Raw genomic sequence first — 11,275 nt, 5'->3', positions numbered from 1 at the left:
ATCAAAAAAGCTTTTACAAAACCAATAAAATCTTAGTTTGAGAAAATATCTCTTAGTGACTAGAATTTTTCTTAAAATAAGAAGTCTTGGTATGAAACTTTTTTCTACCCTATTGGTCAATTTCTTTTTTCTTATTTAAATAAAATCTGCCATTGAACTTTTAACTAATTTTAATCAACCTGTTTTTGCAGAGCAGGTCCTCTTCGGGTTATTTTTAGGTCTCTACATACCAAACTACCAACAAAAGGAGCATTAAAAAAATAATCTAGTACCAATAAAACTCTTACTCATATACAAACCTCACCCACCTAAGCATCTTTTTGCCACTTACCAGCGGATATAGATATAGTCCTCCATGCACATTTTTTCTGATTTGCAAAAAGTTGTTGGTCTGGTTGTTGGAGACTGCACTGAAACATCCTGATGAAACATGAACTCATCTTCTCTCTACAGTCATGGAGGAAGCAGATCATTCAAATGGATGTCAAGATTCATTTGGTGATTGTCTGAAGAGCCAGGTGTTGTTTAGCAGTTAATCAGCACTACTGAAATGTGTGTTTGTGATGCGCTTCAATGAGGAAACCAAAAGGGCAGAGCATTGGCCCAAGATGCATCAGTCTGCCAAAGCCCCCCACCCTCACCCAGGGCAGCACAGGCATGAACAAACCCATCTCAGGATTAGATTCAATCCTAAATTTCATTCATTGTTTGTCCATGTGTGTCTGGAAGCGCTTCCCCTCTAGTCCCTGAAACAACTTTGTGGTTACTTTTTTGGCGAGCTGTTATTGTGGAGCATGTGGAAGTACCTGAAGTGTTACCGAAACACATCCTTGATTCTCAGCAGCACAACAGGCAGCTCTGTGCGACTCCAGCCGGCCTCTGTGTCGTCAGCGGACGCATCCAGAGCAGAAAGAGTCTGGGAAAGGTCAACAAATCCACCACAGCCCCTCCGCACAGACAGGTCACCACAAGAACTACAGTTTGTTCAAATAGTTACATCCCGCTCTCCTCCTGAGCAGCCACAAAGTCATGAACTTTACACAAGGCCAGACGAAGGAAAGCTCATCAGGAGAGTAAAGAAAGCAGCGGCCCTCATCTGTGCACACAGATGCTGCTCTTCTCTGACCTCCATCATCACACTGCCATTCCAATTTCTCCCTGAGATATCTAACCCTGAGGTTTCAATCTTTTTGAGCCAAGGTCCACTTTTTCTTTATAAAACTCCCACGGAACACCACCTACTGAAAATATTAAAAAAAAGAAACTCTATGCTCTGTGTTGACAATAAACAGTCATTCTTTTCAAAGTGTCCTGAAAAAGAATCAGACAAACTAAAAAAAATGTACGATCTTTTTTATATTCCTAGCTACTCAGTTTGAAACTGAGTAGGCAGGAAACCCAGGTTTAATCTTTAATTTGTTTCTATACTGTATGTCCTCCACCATCAGAAAAATGCTACAAGAACATGTTAAATACATACATGTTTCATTGGAGTGGGGTTTTAAACATTTTTTCTGGAAACTCCAGTTTCCTACCAGAGTTCACAAACATTTATCATAAGTTAATTGGTCTGTAAATTGTCTCTTAGTTGTGAGAGTGAATGTGCGGTTGCTTGTCCTTGTGTTTCCCTGTGATGTGACCCCACCAACGGCCTTCAGCTGCTAGGAATGCCCCCTGTGACCCTGGATGGGACTAACCTGGGTTCAGAAACTGGATGGATGGATAGATTATGGTTTAAAAGTGTAGAAATGCCAGTCTGACGCAGAAACCAGCAATGACAATAGTAGCAAATGCTCACCGCTCCCCCAAGGGGGCCAAATTCAGAGAACAAATTTCACGTATGTGACAGCAAATGCAGCTTTAACTTACCGGGCTTGGTGGCAGAAACGGAAACATTTACTAGATAAACTCAAACATAACTAAACTTTAAGGTGACAAAGCAGATGACCTGATAGGACTGAACTAAAACCCAGACACTTCAATACACTGAGGTCAATTAACTGAAATCCAGAGGGCTGTGAAGGATTGGCAATTTAGTTTTTTAAAACTTGTCTGAGCAGACAGATTTTACTGTTACAACAGAGGATTGAGAATCTTCTGACACAGGAGGGGTATGTTTGTATAAACCCCTTTTGTGATTTAGGCTAAGCTTCATTTATTTTTAAATTGATTATATTTGTAACTGTTTTTGTTTTTGGACCGGACAGAAAAGAAGAGGAAGGAAGAGGGATGTTTGGGGGGAAAGAGGAATTAACCCTTGTGCTCTCTTGTGGGGTCCAGATGACCCCACTCCCAACGTTAACGTGCCTCGGAGGCACGTTAACGTTGGGAGTGGGGTCATCTGGACCCCACAAGAGAGCACAAGGGTGAAGGAAATAGGAGGATGATAATAGAATCATAAAGCAATAAGAAACAAGCTGCTGGTATAGGATCACTACTGTCTGGTGTAAGGGGCGGGGCCTGTCCACGCACACACTCAAATGTTACGAACACACCTGTCAGGAGGTGATCACCGAGTGAGAACCAAACAAAGCGACTGTCTACTGTGAAAGGACCCTCATACTTGTTTTGGATTACTTTACAGATTCATGAGTAGCTGGATGGGGAGCATGCTGTGTAAACTGTAATTCTCGGAGTGACTTTTTGTTACAAGAATCAGCCGCATTTTTGTCGATTTTAAGTCCAAACAGGTTTGCACTGCTGCCCGATTGGATGAAGACTCTAACAAACGTAAAAATGTATTCGGTTTAACTTAAAAACATGAATTCTACATCATTCGTGTACCAATCCTTGTGGAGATCTGCACAAATTCAGGATTTTATTTTAAAAAAAGAGTTGTGGCGGAAACAGCTTCTGTGTTTAGATGCACAGGCTTTTACAGTCAAAATGGAGGGAAAATGTCAGAAAGTTTCAGATGTTTGGGCGCTCAAAGATCTCTACAGAAGTAAGGTCACTCATTTCTGTGATCAGTTTGTGCCTGATGGGATTCCAGCGCAGTGATCCGGTCGAGGAGCCCTCAGGAACCAGGAGGGAAGAGAGGAACCTTTGCATGCACGTGGCTCGTCCAGACATGCAGTCAGTCCAGCAGGAAGTGGGTGATTAGGATGAGATTAAGTTGTGTCAGTTTTATCCCAGAATATTTTCCTCAGATATGGAAGCATGGAGGAAGATAACCGCACCGACAGACTTAATCTGCTGGATCTCAGGAAGGCACAGGCTCAAGCGGATCTGCTGACTGCCTTCCTGTTCATGTTAGAGGAAACTACTCTCATCATCTACACCATTACACTGATGGCTCAAGAGATCCCCAGGGGCAGATAAGAGGGGCTGCCTTTTTAGCACCACGGGAGAAAGTGACTGCTCAGCCCTCCCTCTGCCATCACAGAGCGAGGGCGGCGAGCTCGTGACGCCGTGGGGGCTTCAGTCGCCTGCAGATGCAGCACAAGAGTCAGAGATAACAGGAGAAACTGAACGTCTGTGCAGACTGCAGCTTCACATGGATGGGGGGGGGGCAGATTTATTGTCAGTGCAGTAGGTGCCCCGGACCAAATTAAAGTCCCGCCCTGATCCTCTTTTGATCTATTTTCAAAGCGTTCCTTGTGTTCTTTTTAAACATGATGACGCTGTTTTTAGTCAAACTTTTTCTACGACATAGTTTCTGCAGAGCGGCAGGAGTCCATCAGAGATTCATCTGTGGGCGGAACAGGTGATGCAGAGCAACCCCACCTCCTCTCCCCGTCACCCATCTGTTTACACGCCCTCTTGCTAGCTTAGAGCCCTCACAACCTCCAGCTAACGTTAGCGGTGCAACAAAAATGGTGAGCAGGACTGTATTTTTTTTTATTAGAGCGGGTCTTCAAGTCCAGTTCATGAACTCTGATCAGTGATCAACGATGGTGAGATCAATAATCCAACGTTTAAGATCTAAGCTCCCCCAAGTAGTTTGTGTTCTTCAATCCACAATTGACCGTCTTTGATAACCAATCTACGATCCACGATCTTTGATCCAGCAACGTTTTCCATCGGGTTCTCTATCTAATGTTGTTTTTGTCCCCTTTTGTTGGAGGAACTTTGCCATTTTTGATGAAAGTTCTGACAGAACTTGAGCTTCTAAGTTCTTTCACAAAGAAAAATCGTTCAATTGTCTTCCCTTCTCTGGACATGAACACGCTGCCTGAAGCCTCAGGAGTCGGATGCGTCCTCTTCTTCATGTTTGTGGGTAAATAATGTTATACGCTCGCACAGTTTAGTTGCTGTCCTGGAATGTGGAGTTAATTTTCCCCCTTCCGACCCTAACCCCTCCTGCAGGGACCTTAATCCTAACAGAGTTTGGTGTCTTTGTCTCCAGAACCCCACCACCACCACCAAAACCTGTCAATCCCTACCAGAGGCCTGCTGGAGGTGAGGGGCTCGGCTCCTCAGCAGCCGTCAGTCGTGCTCCTAAACTGATGAAGATCACTGACCTTTCAGGAGGTGGAAGCTGCAGGTCAAAGAGTGAACATTGTGGGAAATGATCTTTCCCACAGCAGCTCAAATTTATCGTCTTTTTGTGACTGTTTAAACTTCGGTCAATCATCCAAATGAATCCTGAAACCATCCTCTGCCTTCTTCATGAAGGAAATGACCGTTTCCTGTCTGCCTCTCGCAGCCCCACAGATAACCCCCCCATTGGACCTCCTCAAGGATCAGGATTTCAGGACACAGCGAGTTTCTGCAGAAGCTTGTTCTTCTGAGAGGAGCAGCTCCTGGAAGAGAGCTGCAGGCTCTGGTGGGTGGAAGAGGATCTACAGGGGGGTGTCACAGGTAACTCATGAGAGCCTGAAGCTCTCCAGCGGTGAAAGGTCACATGCAGTGCTGAGTGGAAAACGGATCCTGAAGGAGATCCACATCCCTCTTGCTAGAAAAAACTTAGTACTCTGTGTCAAAACCTGTATTATCAAGCACAGAGGTCAGAGGTTTCTTGTAGTTGATGAGCAGATTTCTGCTCATATCAGGAAGAATTCTGGTCCACTCTTCTTTACAAATAACTTTAAATCATTTGGTGGCTGTTGCTTAGCAACTCTGAGCTTCAGCTCTCTCCATAGGTCTTCTGTAGGGTTGAGGTCCAGAGACTGGCTGGACCGCTCCATGACCTTGATCTGCTTCTTCTTCAGCCGTTCATTGGTTGTGTCGGTTGAATGTTTTGGGTCATTATCCTGTTGGAAGAACCATCCACCACCTGTTTTAAGCCTCCAGGTGGAGGAAAGGAGGTTCTCACTCATGATTTGATGGAACATGGCTCTGTCCATCCTCCCATCAACACGGTGACGTAGGCCTGTGCAGGAAAACGCCCCCAAACCATAATGTTTCCACCTCCATGCTTGACAGTGTGGATGGTGTTCTTGGGGTTTGGGCAGCATTTCTCTTCCTCAAACACAAGTTGAGTTTTGGTCTCAGTTTTGGTCTCATCTGCACCTTCAACCATTCACTCTCTAAATCATGATGGTGTTCACTGACAAACATCAGGTGAGCTCTGCAGGATGTTAAACCGTTGCTGTGTAAAGTATCACCAATGGTTTTCTTGGTGACTGTGCTTCCAGCCGCTTTGAGATCATCAGCTAACTCCTGCCGTGTTGTTTTAGTCGGATTTCTCAATGTTCTGTTGATCACAGAAATCCCACCAGGTCAGATCTGGTTTGGAGCCCCAGACCTGCAGGTGGATTGATGGCCATGTTGCACCAACTGTTGCCATGGTAACCCCCCTGCTTCTGGCTGATTGTTTTGTAGTTGATTCCAGTCTGGTGCCGTTCTCCAAACTTCTCCCTGTTGGAGAGTCTGGAGTCTGATGGACTGATTCTGTGGACAGGTGTCGTTTCTCCAGGTGATCAGTTCAAACAGGTGACAGGTTGGTTAGGAGAGTCTAACTGGTCTGTGTGAAGCAGAACTGTCAATGGTTACTTGGGGATCAAATACTTATTTCCCCTTAATGAAGTGCAAATGAATGTATATCAATTCTTTAACCCTTGTGTTATCTTAGATGACTCCACCCTTACATTGACGTGTTCAAGGTGGATAAAGGTGGAAAGTTCATGTAATCCATGGACACCAGTGAAGATCACAAATCATTGAAGAAAAAAGGTTCAGAGCACTGTCTAGTGGGTCTAGATGACCCAACTCCCTATGTTAAAGTGCCTAGGATAACACAAGGGTTACAGTCATTTCTTGATTTTCTTTGTGATTTTCTATTTCTCACTGTTCAAATGAACCTCAGGATGACAGACTGTCTATTTCTGTTTAATTGGAAAAAACCTGCAAAATCAGCAAAAAATGAAATATTGATTTCCTCCACTGTACCTCTGGGTTGTGGCAAAGCTCTTCTGACCTTTATCCTGCAGATATGAGCAAGAGGATGTGAAAAGATGTTCATTAGAAGGTGCTCTGATTCACAGCAGCCCTCTACACACACACACACACACACACACACACACACACACACACACACACACACACACCTCCAGGAGAAAGGAGGTGGCAATCAAATGCAGTCCGTCTGCTTCTCTTCAGATACTTGACATTCCTGTTGTCAAAGTAACACATGAGGGAAGCTGCTAAGCTAGTACGCCTGAGACTCTGTTTCCGTGGCAACGGTTGCTGTGGAGACCGCTGTAATCCTCACTTATGTGAGAGATCTCTTGAAGCGTTTCGGTGGGCTATTTTAAACGCCGTCTCTGAAAAGATGCGCAGAGGTTAAGGAGAAAGGTCTGTACTTTTTTTTAATCAAACAGCTCCTGTAGAGAAATGGGGGGGGGGGGTGTCAAAGACCTGCAGATAAAGACGCTGCTGATAAAAACAGGAACATTCCTCTGCAGAACACAGGAACCTCCCTCAGCTCCTCCATGACTGACGGATCTAAATGGGGATGGGGCCGTGAACGTCCCACGCAGAACATCTGCTGTTAGCGTTGAACAGATGAAGCTGTTTGTCAAGTAAATGGGGGGGGGGGGCAGTTCATACTAGAAAGGACCCCCCCCATCCAAAGCATCCCAGAATTCATACTTATACTAATATCGATGTAAACCTGCTGCTTCTTAATGCATGGAGGGGTTCTCAGACAGGTAGGAGACCTCTCCCCCAGGGATGGAGGGAAGTCCCAACACAAATTTATGTTCATTAATGGAACTTATTCCTAGTTTTGCCAACAACACTGTGTATTATAAAGGGAAGGGCTTTTTAAATGTATTATTTATATGGTTTATTTAAGGTTTCAAAGATTTCCGATGTGTTCATAGATGGAGCGCTCCGTTAAACCGGGTTAAAATGTGGGGAAAACCCAACCTGAGCAGAGCTTCCAGGAGGTTCTGACCAGTAGAACTAAAGCAGGTCCTTCAAAAGCTGCGATGAAAGAGCAGCAGCTGGACGGTGAGCAAACCTTCTGTACACTGACGTAACCCTTGGTCTATCCTAGGCACGTTAACATTGGGAGTTGGGTCATCTAGACCCACTAGACAGTGCTCTGAACCTTTTTACTTCAATAATTTGTGATCTTCACTGGTGTCCATGGATTACATGAAATCTTTCCACCTTTATCCACCTTTGTCATGTTAGGGAGAACATGTCAATATAAGGGGGGGGGTCATCTAAGATATCTATCTTAGAAGCAAGAAGACGTTCAGGGATCTCCACCAGCTGCTTTCCTCTTCCTGGTTGTTCCTTCACACGTCAGGTCCAGTGCTCACATCCCTGCAATGGCGTCCTCAGCCATGCAGCGTGAACAGCCCCCACCCTCAACCAAATCACGGTTCAGGAGACAGACTGATGTTCTGATTCAGAGATCTGCAAGGACCAGGTCAATGTTTCCATTCCCTCCTAAGTCAGAGCCTAAGTTCTTGACCTCCAACTTTTTTCCGGTTGAAGGCGAGAAAGACCGGTCTGTACGAGGCGGAAGTGGCCGTCTTTTTCTTTTTATTTTAGCTTCCAGTTTCCGTTAACTTTTGAGGATAGTCCCAGAGTCCATTTATATCATTGACCATGAATGTTCATAATACTTGTGCTATCTAGTGGGGTCATCTGGACCCCACTAGATAGCACAAGTGACATAGAATTTATTAGTAAATTAGGGTGTAAAATAAATATTTGGTCACTAACATAAGTTCAACTCAGTTTTTTTTATATCCTATAACGTTTTCTGTAAGTTCTTTTTTTAAGGTTTTCACAAACTGTTGGTTTTCGGTCATCAGACGCCAACTTCATTCTCGTCTGACTTCGGGTGCAACAGTCGCAAAGCACACAATAAGACATGACTCCACCGTTTGAAAAACTTTATTAGCAGCATCCTCGTAACATTAGACAGCCGCTTGCAGAGTCATCTGCATTATTATGGTCTGTGGGAACAACCGTCACAATAAATCCATATTTAGAGTCAAGAGTTTGTTAGATTTCTTTTATTTTGAAGTCAAAGGATTCCGTTTCCTCTTTTCAGCCAAATATGCTTGTTTTTATTAACTTTGCTAGCTTGGAGCAGTCGGCACCGTCGCTCTAAGAACGTAGCGGCCGAAGGTTCGATTCCCGACGGAGCGACTTGACATGCGACAAGGATGTGGTGGAGGGAATTTTTCAAATTAAAACTTCCTTCTGAATCTGATTCTACATATAACAGGGGGGAAAAACAGGGGGGGAAAAATGTCAGCGACCCGGCAGCAACTGTCCCACGGACCGGTACCGATCTGGATCAGGCCCTCGGAGAACAAACTGCACACAGACGTCCACGCTCCCGTCGTCTTTATTCTCACATACAAAAACTGTATAGGCGCCCCCCCCCTCACACACACACAGAACCAGAGAGCACAACTGGAAACTACAAACGAGAGAAACTTTAGAAAACAGGAAAAAAGAGGCTACAAAAACAAGACGGACAGGAATGCTCATGTTCTCTTGATGGCCTCGTCGATTTCTGACATCTGGTCCTTCAGCTGGTTCCACTGCTCCGGGTTCAGAGAGATGCCTGAGGACGGAGAAGCGGCGCGTGACGGGTCAGCGGAACCAAGGCGGAGCTTAAAGACGCCGGCTCACCTTTCTTCCCCGGCTTCATCTCGCCGTCCTGGTTCATCCAGTACTCTCTGATGTCGATCAGAACCTTCCCTTTGAAGTCCCTGACGCTCACGTACCGCATCTTTCCGATCTGCGGGACAAACTGGACGTCAGCTCCAGGAACACCATAAGATCCGCTGCAGGCCGGAGGCTCACCTGAAACATGTTGTCTTCTGGACCCCCGCCAGACCTGGACGAGCCCCCGGGCTTGGAGCTCTCTCCAGTCTTGGGTTTTTTGGCGGGCTTTTCGGGAGCGCTGAGCTTCTTCTTCTTTGCCTGCAAACACAAACATGTTCAGGAGGAGACACGAGTCAACAAACAGGAATCCCTGGGTTTTTCATAATTATAAGAAGAACTTCTTTAAGAAAAAAACCATCTGAGCTGCTCAGGTCTGCAGACCAGCATCATCAGAACCACCACCCTTCATTCAACCCTTCCAGTGTGCGTCTGCCAGAGGACAACCTCCATGATGGACCTGGTCTCGTCTCATGAAGAACTTTGATGCAACTAAGAGCTCAGCACATTCACACGTGCACGCGCTGATGTGCACGGACACACGGAGCATTCGTCTCTCACCCACCTTGGTCTCCACCTCGCTGTCGGAGTCGCTTCCGGAGGTGGAGGAGAGAACTTCCTTGGATTTAGGCATTCTTCAGAAAACAGAAGACAAGGGGTCAACAGACAAGTGAGTGACAGGTGGAGGGGCGGGGCTAGATCACGTGACCATACTCCTCTTTAACCCTCTCTTTTTTGCTCGTCTTCCAAACCCTACCGATCCATACATCCCATCATCATTGGACTTGTGTATCACTGCAGCCATCAATCTGTCCATCCATCAATCTGTCCATCCATCCATATGTTCACTTCTCCATCCGTTCACATGTTCTTTCATCCATCCATCCACCTATTCATCCATCCGTTCTTTCATCCATCTGTTCTTTCATCCATCCATATTTCCAGTCGTTAATCCATTTTTCCCTCTTTCCATACATTCACTTCGTCCTTTCGCTCGTCCATCTATCATGCATCCAATTGTCCAGGCACGTGACACGAGCGTCCGTGCGCGTGTGCTCATTTAGAGCCGCGTGTGTCACCGACAGAGAGAATTCAATGACGCTGAGCCGTGCATGTTTCGTACACGTGCACGATGCTGTTGCGCATCCCGACCAAAACCCAGCGTGCAGCCGCGGCTTCCGGCCTCGGTCACGCAAGAAAACGCACAATGGAGCCCGTGAAATCAAGCATCTTCAGTTCAACGCGTTAGCGTACGAGGCTAACGTTAGCAGCTCCGACGGATTTTTCGCTAAACATATGACGTCATGCGCGGCACCTTTCCGTTAGCGACCTGCGGGAAATGTGGAGCACGCGGCGGCGCGCCTCTGTGCTCCACGTGAACACCAGAAAGACGCGATTTAACGGCGTTTCTTTCTTTTTCTTACTTGAAGTTTGCTTGCTGCGTTGACCGTCTGACCGGAAACGGAAACCTCTTCTTCTATTGTCCACCTCGGCCTCTCAGCAGCGCCCCCGTGTGGTGGAAGGCGCGCAGCTGCATGCTGAGTGCTGCTGACTGAGCTCCACCCAAGGGAAAACACGTGCTCATAAAAATACGTTTTGAAGGAAAATACAAACAGAAACCATAAACAACAAGTGCTGGTTACCTTTTATGTTGTATTATCTTTATAGAAGGAAACTTTACTGACTCTGGGACGTTACCGGGTTAGTGGAAGACCCCTCTAGAAGTCCTGTCCAGAGGATCCGCTTTATGACAAAAAATGACCTTGGTCTGTCTTGGAAAAAACTAATTTTGGCTTTTTAAAATACCAATTTAAGGATTTTATTATTAACTGCATTTTTAAATCAATGCAACATTTATTCAAGTCATCTGGACCCCACAGGATAGCACAAGGGTTAACTCCCCCTTTCCCCACAAATATCCCTCTTTCTTCGTCTTCTTTTCCGTCCGGTCCAACAACAAAAACATTTACAAATATAAACATCATAAAAATAAATAAAGTTAAGCCTAAATCAGGGGTTTATACAAATATACACCTCCTGTGTCAGAAGATTCATAATCCTCTGCCGTAACAGTAAAATCTGTCCAACACATCTGTCTGCCTCCAAGGTACGTTAACATTGGGAGTGGGGTCATCTGGACCCCACAAGATAGCACAAGGGTTAAATATATACTTTAACATGTTTTAATCCACCA

General features: G+C 45.5%; 1 protein-coding gene and 1 long non-coding RNA gene across 4 annotated transcripts; both read right to left on the bottom strand.

The window, feature by feature from the left end:
* Positions 1 to 330: 330 nt before the first annotated feature.
* LOC144994493 (uncharacterized) lies at positions 331 to 6,568 on the bottom strand. Its single transcript, XR_013658049.1, has 3 exons — positions 6,492 to 6,568; positions 6,334 to 6,368; positions 331 to 447 (listed from the first exon to the last, which is right to left on the bottom strand). It is a non-coding gene; the product is annotated as an uncharacterized LOC144994493 (long non-coding RNA).
* A 2,172-nt stretch (positions 6,569 to 8,740) lies between these two features.
* On the bottom strand, positions 8,741 to 10,639 carry sub1b (SUB1 regulator of transcription b). Of its 3 annotated transcripts, none has more exons than XM_011479499.3 (5): positions 10,506 to 10,639; positions 9,647 to 9,716; positions 9,223 to 9,342; positions 9,049 to 9,157; positions 8,741 to 8,980 (listed from the first exon to the last, which is right to left on the bottom strand). In XM_011479499.3, exons 2-5 carry the CDS (start codon positions 9,713 to 9,715, stop codon positions 8,901 to 8,903), a joined length of 378 nt encoding a protein of 125 aa, XP_011477801.1. In that variant the 5' UTR covers position 9,716; positions 10,506 to 10,639; the 3' UTR covers positions 8,741 to 8,900. The 3 variants fall into 3 exon arrangements, with proteins under 3 accessions (XP_011477801.1, XP_078808197.1, NP_001098187.1); XM_078952071.1 differs by lacking the exon at positions 10,506 to 10,639 and adding an exon at positions 10,397 to 10,454; NM_001104717.1 differs by lacking the exon at positions 10,506 to 10,639 and having other exon boundaries at positions 8,901 to 8,980; positions 9,647 to 9,715.
* Positions 10,640 to 11,275: the final 636 nt, after the last annotated feature.

Source organism: Oryzias latipes, chromosome 9, assembly GCF_053564925.1.
Source record: "Oryzias latipes strain Hd-rR chromosome 9, Olatipes_Hd-rR_3.1".
In the NCBI taxonomy this organism is placed as follows: Eukaryota; Metazoa; Chordata; class Actinopteri; order Beloniformes; family Adrianichthyidae; genus Oryzias; species Oryzias latipes.
The sequence above is the reverse complement of the archived record's forward strand: the minus strand, read 5'-3'. Positions and strand labels throughout refer to the sequence as shown.

Bases quoted from the DNA above. Each gene is read 5' to 3' on its own strand.
- sub1b (XM_011479499.3), bottom strand. From the start codon at position 9,715: ATGCCTAAATCCAAGGAAGTTCTCTCCTCCACCTCCGGAAGCGACTCC. The intron at 9,343-9,646 runs GTGGGTGAGAGA...TTGTGTTTGCAG, and splicing joins ACAGCGAGGTGGAGACCAAG to GCAAAGAAGAAGAAGCTCAG. The intron at 8,981-9,048 runs GTGAGCCGGCGT...CTCCGTCCTCAG, and splicing joins GATGAAGCCGGGGAAGAAAG to GCATCTCTCTGAACCCGGAG.